General features: G+C 37.6%; 1 protein-coding gene across 1 annotated transcript in view; it reads right to left on the reverse strand.

The window, feature by feature from the left end:
- Positions 1-7,352: 7,352 nt before the first annotated feature.
- The window catches only part of MNDA (myeloid cell nuclear differentiation antigen), a 33,920-nt gene continuing 25,179 nt past the window's right edge, over positions 7,353-16,093 (reverse strand). Inside the window, exons 5-7 of the mRNA XM_008264248.5 lie at positions 13,513-13,929; positions 11,061-11,249; positions 7,353-8,178 (exon numbers count right to left, since the gene is read on the reverse strand). Coding sequence (XP_008262470.3) covers positions 8,044-8,178; positions 11,061-11,249; positions 13,513-13,929 — 741 coding nt within the window. The 3' untranslated portion in view covers positions 7,353-8,043. The remainder of the gene's footprint in view (positions 8,179-11,060; positions 11,250-13,512; positions 13,930-16,093) is intronic.

The raw sequence follows: 16,093 nt of genomic DNA on the forward strand, positions 1-16,093 counted from the left end.
GCCCATATGGGATGCTGGCACTTCAGGCCATGGCATTAACCAGCTGCCCCACAGTGACGGCCCCGGATTTTCTTTTTAACACTGATTCTTGGAACCCAAGCATACTGATCATAGTATATACTTTCTAATAGCAGTAAGTGCATATTTTATTATGTAACATATTTCTCTTTTTTCTTTTGATATGTGTATATGATATTAAAATGTAATATTTACACAGGTATAAAGTAGTAGTTTAAACTTTGTCTACTACTGTATATTTATAATTATTTAAATTACTATTTAAGCAGTGGCATATACATACTGTACTATGAAGTAGATTTCTCACATGCTTTTTATACGTATATGTAATATAAAAATAAAATATATACATATACTAGATATACAATACTAGATTAGAAATTCTGACAATTGGGCCAGCGCCGCGGCTCAATAGGCTAATCCTCCTCCTGTGGCGCCGGCACACCGGGTTCTAGTCCCAGTCAGAGCGCCGGATTCTGTCCCAGTTGCCCCTCTTCCAGTCCAGCTCTCTGCTATGGCCCAGGAGTGCAGTGGAGGATGGCCCAAGTGCTTGGGCCATGCACCCGCATGGGAGACAAGGAGAAGCACCTGCCTCCTGGCTTCGGATCAGCGTGGTGTGCCGGCCCCAGCACGCCAACCACAGTGGCCATTGGAGGGTGAACCAACGGTAAAGGAAGACCTTTCTCTCTGTCTCTCTCTCTCTCTCTCACTGTCCACTTTGCCTGTCAAAAAAAGAAAGAAAGAAAGAAAAAAAGAAAGAAATTCTGACAATTGAATCAAAAGTTTCACATGATCATGCTTATATTTCAAAATTTTAGCATATTTCATTTGCTGAACAAAATAAGGAAAAACAAATGGAAAATTATTTAGAAAAGTTGACCAACGTGGTTAACAAGTTTAAACAAAATGCTTCAAACCAAGGCTTAGAGAATGCTGGTCCAGTATCTAAATATTTGCATTCCTTTCACGTACACAGTGTGGCAGTCACCTGGGTGCTTGGTAAAAAGGAATTCATTAGAGAAAATTCCCAGCAACAAGGAAGTGGTTAGAGAAAGGCATTAAGGAAGTCACCAGTGATGGAAAAACCCATCTAACTCATTTATACAGAGATATTTATCCCCGATTGTAGCCTATGGGAAGCAGTCCCTAGCTATCCTGATTACCCAGTGTTCCCTTGCAGTGTATTTAAAAAAGTCTAACTCTGCTCACTCTATGTGGCAGCTCTGTTGAACACTGGAGAACTCCATCGGTTACTCCCCATGACAAGCAGGAAATGTGTATGTATGTTACGTTATGCAGAAAGCCTAAAGCATTCCAAATGGTAGCTACACATTTAAAAGCTATTTCATTCCTACAAACTCTCACCACCAAGGTTTACCTCTGACATTGAGGGAAGCAGACAGAAGGCACAAAATGACTGAAATACAGTCTTTCATACCTGTTGCAGAATGGAGCTAAAGTAAAAGTTAAAAATAAATGTGGAGGCGAATTTTGTGGCATGAATTTGGGACAGTGGGAGTGCACTGAGCCTGTTACAGTGTGGTAACAGGGCAGTGGCCAGTGGGGCCTGCACAGGTGCAAACACCTAATAGGAGAAGAAATGAATAGGACAGGAAGCGAGCAACTCTGGCGTCATTAGACAGCAAAGCTCCATGTCATTTTTCTATCTCAAGAAAGAGAGTAAAATAAAGAAGCCTGAGAAAGAAATGTGCAGCAGCTGGGAGACAGAATATTCTACACAGGTGGTGCTGAAGGAACAGAATGGAGTGGTGGCCCTGCGTGACTCTCTAGGGTAGAGGCCTGGAGGCAGCTGGCCTGGGCCTGAGCAGTAAAGGGGAGTAAATTCCTCATGTCATGGCCAAGAAAATGGACATAAGTAAAGATCTCTTTGTTGCCTGCCAACACTCAGAAACCCAGTTCATGGCTTGGTCCCTAAGGGGATGGCTGAGGCTCAGGCTGGCAGAGTTGGCCACTCTCATCCTGGCTCTAAAATTCCCCCCAGCTGTGGTGGATGCTAAGAAGGACAAGACCACAGAGGTCAAAAAGTCATAGCTGGAGGAGTAGGGCACGCTCCTGAACCAGACCTTCTGTGAGGTGCCTGACCTCCACCGGATCATCCCTAGGCTGCTGGAGTAGGTCCTTGAATGTTTCCTAAGGCACTGAAGGCTGAGTTCGGGGTACCTTGAAACCGATATAGGCACATCCACCCTGGGTGACAGTGGTTTCCTGAAATACTTTGAAGAGGCAGCTTTCACCTGCCAATACAGATATGATGGGCAGAAGGCACTGCTGCATGTTGTGGAAAGTGGAGGAGGTCAAGACCTTCAGCAGGAATCAGGAAGACAATACAGACAATGCTCTGACATCATTACATTCTCAAGATTAAACTGTCATTGGTCAAATCCTTCATTCTGCACATGAAAGCTGTGGCTTGGGACTAGGAAAACAAGCAAATGCAGCTATTTCAAGAAAACACCACTCACAAACACAAGGATCTTTGTCAGATGTGTTAGTCTTTGACTTCATCTACCTCAACAGGGTCCCTATCCCCATGAGTCCATGTCTGAACTGACAGCTACTCTGTGAGAACTTTGTAAAGACTAAGGGCAAGTTCTTCTTCACCTCCTTCCTGGACACCAAGGACATTGATCAAATCTCCAAGTTCTTGGAGCAGTTTGTGAAAGACTCCTGTGAATGTTGATGGTGAAGACTGGATATTCTTCCCACCTACAAGATTGCCAAGAGATTGTACAACTGACTAAAGCTGCAGAAAGACTATCTTTATGGCTTGGGTGACACCCTTGTCATGTAGTGATTGGTATTTACCTAGGGTGGAGGAAGTGATCCATCAACTACAGGGGCTTCCTGCTATCCTCTTATTAAGGTAACAGTGGGGAACTACAGGCCATATGTGAGTCTAGAATTGGCCTCAGTGTTGAGGAGCTGGAGGAACACCACGAGAACCTCTGAGTGCTGATGCTGTTTACCCCATGTTCCTGTATATGTAAATGTGCTTCTGTGTGGGAGGTTAAGTGCACCCAACTATCTCCCTCCTCAATTACTCTACTGCCCGGAGACTTGGTAGACTGTGATGCTGATCCCCCATACCTTCTGTTGATTTGAATGTGTCTGTGAAGACAAGAAGTGAGAGGAGGCCTACATCAATACCAAGGTGCACTCTCTTTGCTAGAAGAAAAATCAGATTAAAAACCAGCAAGGCAAGGACTTAGACTCTGACTTCGAAGATTTTTTACTAAGCAATGCCCACTTGATGTGAAGGGTGGCAGTAATGGAGGAAACCCCAACATATCACCTTTGTTTTTAAACAATCTGGTATTGCAATCTGCATAGTTTTTGACAGTTAGGTGTTTGGGATTCACCTGGTTGTTTCCCTCAATAAATAATTAGCAAACAAAAATGTATGGATTTGTTGATACCATGCATTTGAATAACTGTGTTTGTAAAATTGAGACATTTTAATTTACATTTGTATGTTTCTTTCATGTTTGGTAAAATTGGGGTAATACCATTTAATACAGCTTTATGTCCAGATATGCTTTTTCCTTAATAGCATTTCATGATAATTTTTCATATCATTATCTTGTACTTTACCCACTGCAGCTACCAAGTTTCCTGTGTACCCTGTAGTCAAGAAAACCAAAGCCCTCTTCTAAATATCAATTTATATTAATAGACACTCCAAGAATTAACTCAAAGTCTATAATTGGCCAAATGTATTTCCCTATTTTCAGACCTCAGTTGTGATAGAACATGTCTATTATTTTCCTAAGTGAAGGATTAGAATAAAAATTCTGCAGTTTTAATGCTCTGAGTGTAGTTTATAACAGCCTACGTCCCTTACTCTACCACCGGGGAAACTGAAACTGATTTCCCTCTGGTGATTTGGTTATAAACGCAGTACCTAGATTTGTCTTTCCAAGAAAACCTCACAGAATTCTCTTATCTCAGGACTTATTCTGCAATAGACTAGATATTGAGGTCTATGTCAGAAATATAGGAATCACTGGTTGCTTCAAAGAGTAGGATCAGAAATCAGTAAAGTTTTCAAAATTGAAACTAAAATATTAACATCTCATGAGAGAAGGGCAACAGGAAATGAAACATTTTCAAATGTAACAGGAAACATAACACTGGTTAATCATTTAGTACCTTCACTAGTGCTGGCTTTGTCATCTTGAGTTATCTCCAGGGAGAGAGGAGTTACAAAACAGTAATTCCAGTACTTCTAATGCTTAGTTTTTGATTTATTTAGCAAGAGAGACTAGGTAGTTTCCTTTTTTATAAATACCTTAGTCACAATGGAAATTTAGAGCTGATTTTTTCTCTAAAATAGTTTTGTTGTTACAAACATCTGTAGTTGAAAGAAGTTACATTAAAACTTCCATATCCATAAAATTTAAGTGTGAGTCAGTAGAAACCAAAGCTCCTTAAATAAGGCTCAAATATCAAATGAGAACGCTGAAGTTGCCAGCCACTTCTCTCTTCTTTTCTGTTGACCCAGTACCAGTAGTAGCAAGAGATCTCAGTAGAAATATTCATCAACACGAGTACTTAAGCCCTCCTGGATGTAGAAAGGTCTGATGTGAGGTTGCTTGTGGTATGAAGTATGTGACAAAGGCACATAATTGGCATATGTGAGGCATCATAAAGGGACATCATTATATATATAATCATTATATATATATATGTATGCATATTTTTAAGAGTTTTTGAAAATGAATTTTGCCCTAATTGCTCACTTACTTATGGTTAAGATCTTATTATTACCCTTGATATCCTGAACTATACACAGAAAACACAGATGGATTATAACAGTGTGGCCTTCACACTCTGAGAAAGCATATTTAAGAGAGTTTAGGGGCTGACAAAAAACTCTGTTGCACTATTTATTTTCTGTTGTTAAGGGCACTAAGTGCACTATGGAGAATTCTAACTTGAAGATGTACAGTAAATAGAATCAATAAGCAGATGAATCATGGTAATCCGTTAACTGATCTTCAAGAAGGATGAGAACCTTCATGGAGAAAGGATCCCAAAGATGAATAAGTTTGGTAAATGATCTGAAATCATCTGAAGGGAGAAGAAAAGTAATTAAATTAATTAAAACTAGGATAACAGAAAAGTCAAAATCTGAATTTGGAAGTTGCATGGAACTCCATCAAAGGCAGAGTGAGTCTACAAAAATCAAGGAGGGGCCAGTGCTGTGGCATAGCAGGTAAAGCCATTGCCTATGGTGCTGGCATCCCATATGGGCGCCTGTTCTGGTCCCAGCTGCTCCACTTCCAATCCAGCTCTCTGCTATGGCCTGGGGAAGCATTAGAAGATGACCCAAGTCCTTGGGCCCCTGCACCTTTGTGGAAAACCTAGAGGAAGTTCCTGGCTCCTGGCTCCGGATTGGACAGCTCTGGCCATTGCGACCATTTGGGGAGTTAAGCAGCGGATGAAAGAACTCTCTCTTTCTCTCTGCCTCGCCTTTTCTCTCTTGTTAACTCTGACTTTTAAATAAATAAATAAACCTTAAAAAAAGAAAATCAAGGAGATTTGCCGTGACTATCACAAACACTTTTGAGTTCTCAGGATAGCTTGTTAACTCCTTCAGTTGGTTTCTTATGAGATACATTGAGCTGCTTTTAAGGCCAAGGGTAGAGAGGGGCATTAAGGAGGTTAGAGAGGATTCCAATCCCAATTCCAGAGCAAAGACACATGCATGACTGGAAACATCATGATTATAAATATCTTTTCAACTTTACTAGAAACCAAGGCTTGTGATGTAAACCCTCTCTTGGTTCCCAAGGAAACAACAAATAGATTACTGATCCTAATAAAAAGAAGTTGTAAAAGTGTTTTCAAATCCAGGTACTGCAGTTGGAATTTTAATACATGAATCAAATAAATGAAAAAGAGTGCACTTTTCTTGACTTTTAGGTAATGGTCACTACACAGAAAGCTCACAGGTGCAAAGTGGGGGAAACTATTCAAATTTTCATTATGTCTATGAATAGCTTAAGGTGAAAAATATTCTATTTATTGCTTTAGATAGGAACTGTCATAAAATGTAGAATAAAGATGGTGAGCTCAATTATCCTTATTTTAATTCTGATCAAAGGAAATGTGTTTAGTCCTTCACAGTTGTTAATGATATTAACTACCATTCACTTGCTGTTCTTGTGAATGTTCTTTATTCATTGAGGAAATTCCTTTGTAATATATACTTTTTAGCATTAAAGAGTGTTGAATTTGTGATGTATGAAAACCTATGTATGATATAAAATTTTCAATTTATGTACATGCATATATTAATTTCATCTAGTGTTTCCTCACAGTGACTTTATAGCAATACTATTATCCACAGCCTTCATGTTGTGCAATGAACCCAATTATTCCATAGTAAATTGTGATGGTAAGGAAAAAGAGAAATGAATACATTCAATTGACTATGGCATGAAAAAAGATGTGTGTAATTCTTAGTTACAGGACCAGAGTGAGTGGCTCTCTCAAAATAAAAGAAAAAGATAACAACAAAAAATAAGAACTATAACAGAAAAAATTAGAAGTACAGGGTTATCATCACTTAGGTAGTAGAATTGCTAATAGCAAAGATACATCTGGAAGGAGATAGATAAAGTATATTTGAATAAAAGATAAAAAAGTTTCTCCAGGAATTAAAGAAAGATGAATGGACTCACATCAAAATGCATGAGGTATGCCAAACTTGATGGGACTAAAAACTTCTCACCTATATGCATTATGATGTGGTTACAGGGAAACTTTCTAAACTTCCAGTGAAGGAACATATCATGTCAGGGAAGCAACTGATGGAGGATGGTATTGCTGGTAGTGAAAGAATTTACTAGAGCAGCTGGATAGAGTGAACAGAGGTAGATTTATTGAACATGAAGCAGAGGAGCATCTGGCAAGCAGGACAGCTTAGTAGTTGACTGCAGCTGTGACACAGACTACAGTCTAAAAAGTTTACTTATAACTGGAGTGCCTTCACTGTTAGGGTGAGTTTTTCTTTCCATGGTTCAACAGACTTTCCCAGGTAGAAATGATTTGCATTTCTGGGCTGAATTAAATTGTCAGATGGTAGTCCAATTCAAGTTGAAGATTTCACGTAAGTTATAAGCACATATTGCCTTGCTTTTCTGCCTATGTCTATCTGTATCTCTTGGTTGTATTCCTACACATGGGAAGACAAAAATCTGGATGAAGGCTAGCAGGGAGTCTCTCCAAATCCAGCGGGGTCTCCCAGTCCCCACAAAATAAGCTTTAGGCCCAAATCTCCATAACAAAGCCATCTAGACATGGAGTTATTTTTGTGGAAATATTTTTGTTTATTGGATTCATTTTATTTAACAGGTATAGGACTGTTCAGGAGTTCTGTTTCTTTTTTTTTTTTAATGTTTTTTTATTTTTTTAAATTTTTTGACAGGCAGAGTGGAAAGTGAGAGAGAGACAGAGAGAAAGGTCTTTCTTTGCCGTTGGTTCACCCTCCAATGGCCGCCGTGGCTGGCACACCACGCTGATCCGATGGCAGGAGCCAGGTGCTTCTCCTGGTCTCCCATGGGGTGCAGGGCCCAAGGACTTGGGCCATCTTCCACTGCACTCCCTGGCCACAGCAGAGAGCTGGCCTGGAAGAGGGGCAACCGGGACAGAATCCGGCGCCCCGACCAGGACTAGAACCCAGTGTGCCGGCGCCGCAAGGTGGAGGATTAGCCTAGTGAGCCGCGGTGCTGGCATGAGTTCTGTTTCTTTTAAAAAAGTTTTTCAAATTAAAAATTAATAAGCATATGAAAATTGTACATATTTATGGGGTACTATTTGATGTTTTGATACATGTCCACACTGAATAATGCCAATTAAGGTAAATATATTTATCTCTTTAAACACTGAATGTTTCTTTATGATGAAAACATCTTTTGTCTCAAAATAAATTTATATTTATTTTCCATGAAATTTATGAATTAACCTTATAGGCTTGGATATTACCCCTGAATCAACTATTTAAAAGAAAGGCTCAGCTTTAACAATATCACTCCCAAAGACATTTGGTTGATTTGGAGGGTGGGTCATTTCTTCAACTTTCTGATTTAAATTAAAATCCTTGGGTGTCTTCTTGCATTTTGTGCCTTTGGTGACCTTGAAGGAGAGAGAAAAGACACAATGAGATCCCAGCAATTTATATGAAACTCAGCTTTCACCCCTAACTCTCTGTTCTTCCCACAGGCTACATTAGTCCCTCTTCTGCCCTCTCAAGCACTGTTCTTTTTTTCTCATTCAATTCTTTTCATACATTACTATCTTTTAAGCCTGCCTTCACCTTTACCTGGACAGAAGAGATATTTTCTCATGCCCAGTATGGATACATTTGAAATGAGCAAGAATTCTTCATGTGTGATCAGGGGAATGATAAGCAAAAAGAAAAGACTGATTTATCCAATGTGAAGCATTGACTGAGGCATAAAAGTGAAAGCAGTCAACATAAGTATTATGTTCTCTGTGCTATTGCTCTGGGTTACTAGGTAGACATAAAATACAGGGAATTCAGCATTAGAGCATCTGAGAAGTGGAACAACTAATGTATATATGTGCAGGTCTCTACATATTAATATGTCTGTATTGAATCGATACTTGAATTATTTGTGCTTAAATTTAGCTTTGATTTATGTTATCAAGAATTCAAGAATGGGAGGCTGGCATTGTGACAAATGGGTTAAGTCATTACCTCCTTTGCCAGCAACCCACATGAACACCGGTTCCAGCCCCAGCTGCTGCAATTCTGATCTAGTTTTCTGCTAATGCACCTGGGAAAGCAGCAGAAGATGGCTTGCATGCTTAAGCCCCAGTCACCCACATAGAAGACTCAGACAGAGTTTCAGGTTCACGGCTTCAGCTTAGCCTGGCCCAGCTATTGCAATCATTTTGGGAGTCAACCAGCAGTTGGAAGATCTTTCTCTTTCTGTCTCTCCTTGTTTCTCTGTGACTCTGCCTTTCAAATAAAGAAAATGAATCTTAAAAACAATCTCACAGTAGATCTCTTTGTGTGTGATTATGTGAGTTTATTCAGATATTAGAGGAATATTGTGAAGTCATGTGGAATCAATATTATCTTTCTCTTGTGAGCTGGGATGTGCATTTCACTAGAGGGAAGTACCTTAGATGCAGTTATTCCAAGACATTGGGACCCTTTGGTCATTTGTTTCTGTCATAAGCTGTGTGGACCCTTTCCTCATTAGATTTATTTTCAATCCTATTGATAGATATTTCCCATTTTGCCTTTTATCTGTCCATTTTTAAATTCTCATTCGTCTTGTCCTTTACCTCCAGCCACTCCTAAATATATACCAATCAGTCCTTTCCACGACTCCACCCTCCCTGCCTGCTCTTATTTATTTTGTTAGGACCCTGCATTCTGGAGCAGGTCATCCTCATATGACTCTCAATTCTATCATTCACTTGCTGTGTGGGTTAGGGCATATTACTTAAAATTGTTGAGCATCAATATTTATACCTTTGAAATGGGGATAATTTTTTATAGCTCCATCATTGTCTCAGTTAATATATTGAGTGCTCAGTAAATGATTTCTGTCAGTGTCAATGAAGTGTTATTATATCATTATTATTTATTTTAGAAAATGTCATCCAAACCCATGACTTTAATTTGTATCTCTAAACTCAAACACACACACACACACACACACAGTATCTAGTACAATTTTTTTTTTGTTCCAATCGGTATGTCCAGGTTGATGGGTGAGAAGTCTTGAGTATCCTATAGAAATAAACTTGTCCAAAACAGAACATGTTTTCATTCCCTGCACCATGCTTTTCTCCTGTATTTTTACTATCAGTGGCAAGTGGCATCATTTATCCAGTTGATGTTAGATTATCTGAATCATCCTTGAACTCTCCCCAAATATTTTCTCTTTTTCACTATCATCAATTTATTAGACACAAAGTCCTGGAGATGTGCCATCAAATAAATCTATGTCTTCCTATTTGCTTTCTCCTTCTTGAGTAGAATTCTGAAATACTTATGTGATGTCCTGATACACTAGATGTCCACATTTTCTAAAAGTCTCAATTCGTAGTGTTTTCAGATTTTCATGATATAAAAACTTCTACTATGGTTAATTTCAAATTGCCCAAGTTTTAAGGAACAGCCTGTAAGTTTCCTGAATGCTTAACCATTATAGTTGCGGTGTGAGTAAACTCTAACTTATCATTGCATCTAACTGCTATTTTTGCTATCATATCTAGTGTCTCTCCGATGCATTCTTCCCAATTAGTTTACAGAGCCTTCTTTTTTGCTAAAATATCAAAGCTATGAGCATTTTTCTACAAGAAATCTTCCAACTTTTACTTCTTTCACACTGAATTTTTCCAATTCTTCATTTCTGACCAAAAAAGCTACATTTAGCAAGTTCTTGTTTTGTCTGTTGGCCTTGCTTTCCCCTGGTCTTCTATATCTACAGTTTCACCTATACAGAAAGCACAGTTCCACACTTCAGGGTATTTGCATGAGCCATTTCCACTGCATAAATCTGTCTCTCTAATATCTTCACCTTGATAAGAAAAGTAGTACCTGCCAGAGATTAATTACTCATATAGTGCTAGGCAGCGACATAATTGATGTATATACATTTTTTTCCCTTAACATTTAACCTGCCTGAAGAAATGAAGACACCCATTATTTTAGACGACTAATTGAATTATTTACACATTCAAGCCAACTAACCAGTATTGAAGCCAGAATTCAGATCAAATCTATCTTATTCAAAGCTCTACCTTCTGAGTACTATTTGGAATTTTCTTCCTTGCTTTCCAAATTTCTTCCAATAATTTATCATTTAGCACAATCATCACACCCTTCTTGTGCATACTCACTCCTTAGTATCTTTTAAAAAACATCTGCTTAGAAATAAGTGCAATGACATTTTTGGACTCTCCTCCTACTTGCTCCCCAAACCCAAAAATAATAATTCACTTTTTGCAACCTAAAGTTTTTGTGTAGTTCCCACCTTAATGAAACTGTGAATTCCACATGTGAGTTTTAGAGTCTTGTCAATTGTTTTCAGGTGAAAGCAGTAGAGTTGAAGTTTATCTCCTTCCTCACACTTCATGTTGTGCCACTTTCCATTCCCCACAACATCCATCTTTCCTGTGTTATCTTGTATTTCATAAATTGTGTTCTTCAGTTTCACTGTTTTCTAAAAAAAATTAATATTCAGTTTCTAACTCTCATATGTTTGAGAAACATAAAATAATAAAGAGCCACTTATGGGCACAGATGTACACATAGCTTTGACAAGGTCTTCTCTGAGTATCTTACTTTTATTATTATGCTTATTTGCCTTTCTTGTTCTAGGTTTTTCCTGCTTGGGAATTATAGAACAAGAATTTGTTCCAATTTTCTATTTCTTTCTTCACGAGGGAAGTATTGATTTCTTTTACTTTTCCTAATATTTTTTATTTATATAAATGGAAAAAAATTCATGTATGTAATATATACAGTTTTATATACATAGTGACAGTTCCCACCCCATCCTCCCTCCCTCCCTTGCTCCCACCCTTCCTCCTGCTTCCTTCCTTATTCTTCTTTTAATTTTTGTGTTAATATACTTTTTTTTGAGAACAAGTTTTATCATTAATCAAAGAAGCACCTGAGGAAACAGGCAATGGAGTTGGACATTTAGGCTTATCTAAAACTTATGAGACATAAGATTATCCTCCACTTAATACACTGATACAAAGCAGAACTTTAAGAACAAGTTTTACTATTAACTCTCATAATACAACTCTTTGAGGACAGAGGTGATGCATGGGAAGTTAGTGCACAGTGACTCCTGTTGTTAATTTAACAATTAACACTCTTATGTATGATTTCAATGATCACCTGAGGCTCTTCACATGAGCTGTGTAGGCTATGGAAAACTTTTGAATCCACAAACTCCTTTAGTATTTAAACAGGGCCATAAGTAAAGTGGAAGTTCTCTCTTCCCTTCAGAGAAAAGTGCCTTCTTCTTTTGGGTGCTCACCCACAGAGGTCCTTCTTATAGGACACTTTTTGCCACAGTTATCTTGGATTTCCATGCCTGAAATGCTCTTGTGGATTTTTGGACAGGCCAAAATGCATTAAGAGTTGACTCTGAGGTCAGAGTGTTACTTTAAGTGATTGTCTTTCTATGATTCTGTTTCATGGACTGCTTCTCATGTTGGTGCATTCACGCCTTTTTAACTCTATTATTATTGCCAAACACTTAATCCTATTTGTATGATCAGTTTAACACTTAATCCTATCTATATGATCATCTCAATGCCTAATCCTATCCCCATTATCACTTTAACACTTAAAATGTTTTTTTTTTTACCACCCTGCTTATGAGGATTTGGCATCCAATGGCAAGTTTTTAAACTGTACCCTTAGAAGGAAGTCCGTAGGAATATATGCAGAACTGTCTGCAATTGTATGCAGAATGTATACAATTACAGGCTTCATATATTTCATATTTACTACTTTCAGAACATGGTGATTCTTTCTGCTGTGCCTGCCCTCCCACCCACACTATCACTCTCCTATGGTATTTCACTCACTAAGCTGTTATTTGTCAAATCGATAGTTGCATTTATAAGTATGGCTTCTTAAATAGAGCGTAACAAGGAAATGGATATAAAGTTAAGGGTCTCTCTTGAAAGACAGATATATAGAGTTATGAAGCAGTAAATTATTTAAGATGTTGAGTTCATAAAAGTTTGTAAAGTTTTGCATTGATTGAATGCATCATTCTAACTAATATCCTGAATTTAGACACTGAGGTCTCCAGCAAAATTTCTAATTTTTTTTCATAAAAGAGGAGATTGAATTACTTTGTCTACCAAATATCATGGTATAAAATAATTCTCAAATGTTCTATAAACTCTGCATGAACAATTAATTAAATGAATGAGTAGAGAAGATGATCTGTAAATGTTATATCATTTACCTAACTACTAAATATGTGTTTTTATTCAGGAGAATGCCAACAAATCTGTTCATTAATTTGAGTATATGTCACAAGCAGAATGCAACCATGTTAAGGAAATCCATTCTTCAAAATAAAAGGAAAATGATGATTTATATAATTGTAGTAGAGCTCAGGAAATAAGATAATTAGCATAAGGATATTGTGTGCCCTGCATTGTCTTTGCTCATTGTGTGCTGAGAATAGGTAATAACCCTTGTTGGAATGAGGTTTCTTAGTAAATATTTTTCAAAGAATTTATACAAAGACTGTCTGGGGGAAGTTGAATAATATTAGGTCACATAACCCTACTCCCTATTGCTACCTGTCTATACAAGGTATATACATATAGTATACCTACATAAGACAAGGTTCTGAGTTCTAATAGTCAGTACAGAGTTTGGCAAGTTAAAACACTTAATTCCAAGAGTTGGAGAAAATGAACAACAGTAGTAAAAACCATTGTGATTACCTTTTGTAACTTAAACGACCCATACACTATTGTTCCTGATGCTTGTTTTTGGAGTTGATCAATCTTGAAGCTTTTGGTTGCTTTATTGATAATGCTTCTGGGGACTGCAATCTGTTGATCGGGACTAGCTTCAGACACAGATGATGTATCATAAATCTCCAGGATTCCTTTATATTCGAAGTAATCAGATATGGTAATTATCTTGTTTTTTGTGAACTTCTCTTTCAGCCTGGTGTCGAACACTTTCACTTGGAAAAGCTCAGTCTCATTAGCCACTGTAGCATGAAACATTGTGCCTTTCTTCTTTTCTGAATTCTCGTATTCAAATGGAGCTATTGCTTTCAGGACCATCACTATTTTGGGGTCTTTGCATACATCATTTCCTCTTGCAGCCACCTGATGCTGAGTCTGCCTTTTCTGTGTCAAATGGACGGAAGAAAATAAACTCACACATTTGAGCAGAGAATAAAAAGTCACTTTCTTATGAAAGGAAACTCAGCAATAACATTGTTCCTAATAACTTTTAGGGAAATTTGGTTTTAGGACAACAATAGAGAAGGAATGCTCAACAGAAATGAAAGACTTGTGTTGAGTATAGTTCAGACAGGAAAAAAAAAGTAAGGTATCAGATAACAGGCACAGCAGTAATACTGTCACTGAAACAGAATGATCTTTCTCAAATAAGGCTTGATCCTCTGCAAGCATAACATGGTGGTGGATAATGTTCATTTTAATGAAGTACTTAAGTGAAAGATAATAATATAAACATAAATATATTTTAACTCACTTAATACCACAAATCACAAATGGTAAAGGTTTTCAGTTACTAGTAGAATATTCAGGGTCATTTTGTGAATCAAGTTCTTTCTAAGAAATAGTGGTCTATTTTAAGTGGTCAGAAACACATGGACTGGTTCAAACTCTCCCATCTAAAACAGACTCAGGTAGAGACACTCTGGTTACAGCCACATTCATAAACATGAATAGACCACTATTCCAACAAAAATACATCTTTGGAAAACCAGTAACCAACTGATATACCTCCATTGTCTTTTCTCCACAATATTCTGGGTTATTGTGTTATAACAGAAGGCTTTCATGGAAGGAAACAGGTTAACCCATCAGAGAAAGTGTGAAACAAGGGTGGACTATGAGCTGTACAGATACAAGTGTATGATGATGTACGACTTGTCTCCCTATGGTCTGGCCTGGCATTCTACACCCAGCAAACCCCAGTGAGTGAATAGACTTTTACTTAGATCTTACTTTTCATCAATGTAGCCAATTATCATAATACAGGGAAAACTTTTGAAGAAGCCATTTAGCTAATAGTAAAGACTCATATGTAAGAAAGACATTATTCTCATATTATTTGGTAGTGTTCCTAGAGATTAAATGTGATCCCAATCAAAATTCCTATGACTTTCTTCTTAGATCTAACAAAAATGATGCTAAAATTTGTATGGAAACAGAAGGCACCCCGATTAGCTAAAGCAATCTTAAACAACAAAAACAAAGCTAGAGGCATCACATTACCTGATTTCAAGACGTACTATAAAGCAGTTATAATTAAAGCAGCCTGGTACTGGCACAGAAATAGACATGTAGACCAATGGAATAGAAAAGTAACTCCAGAAATTAATCAATGCATCTACAAACAACTGATCTTAGACACATAGGCTAAAATCAATCCCCAGAGAGTGGACAGGCTCAACAACAAATGGTGCTGGAAACTGGCTTTATGCATGCAGAAATATGAAACAAGACTCCTGCTTTACACTTTACACAAAAAGTAAACTCAAAATGGATCAAGGATCTAAATCTATGGCCTTATACCATCAAATTCCTAGGGGAAGCATAAGGTAAACTCTGTAAAACATTGACAAAGGCAAAGATTTCTTGGGAAAGAATCCAGAATCACAAGCAATAAAAGTAAAGTAGATAAATGGGAATATATTAAGCTAAGAAGCTTTTGTACTGCAGAGGAAACAGTGAACAACGTGAAGAGGCAACCAAGAGAATGAGAGAAAATATTAGCGAATCATACAACTGATGAATGATTAATACCCAGAGTCTATAAAGAACTCAGTAACCTCTACAACAACAAAACAAACAATCCAGAGAAGAAATGGGCAAAGGACATGAACAGGCATTTTTCAAAGGATGAAATTCAAATGGTCAGTAGACACAAGAAAAATTTCTCAGAATCACTAGACATCAGGGAAATGCAAATAAAAACCACAGTGAGTTTTCACCTTACCTCAGTTAGAATGGCTATCAACCAAAAATAATTTTTTTAAAAAAAGAGAATGTGGGGAAAAAGATACCCTAATACACTGTTGGTGGGAATGTAAACTAATGCAACCATTATGGATGACAGTATGGAGATTCCTCAGAAAACTGAAAATAGATCTACAATATGGCCCAGTTATCCCACTCATGCCAATTTACCCAAATGAAATCACATTATGAAAGAGTTATATGTATCCCTTTGTTTATTGCAGCTCAATTCATAATAGCTAAGACATAGAATCAACCCAGATGTCCATCAATGGCTGACTGGATAAAGAAAATTTGGCAT

The sequence above is a fragment of the Oryctolagus cuniculus genome, chromosome 7, assembly GCF_051225735.1.
Source record: "Oryctolagus cuniculus isolate XC-2025 breed Fujian yellow rabbit chromosome 7, ASM5122573v1, whole genome shotgun sequence".
Lineage (NCBI taxonomy): Eukaryota > Metazoa > Chordata > Mammalia > Lagomorpha > Leporidae > Oryctolagus > Oryctolagus cuniculus.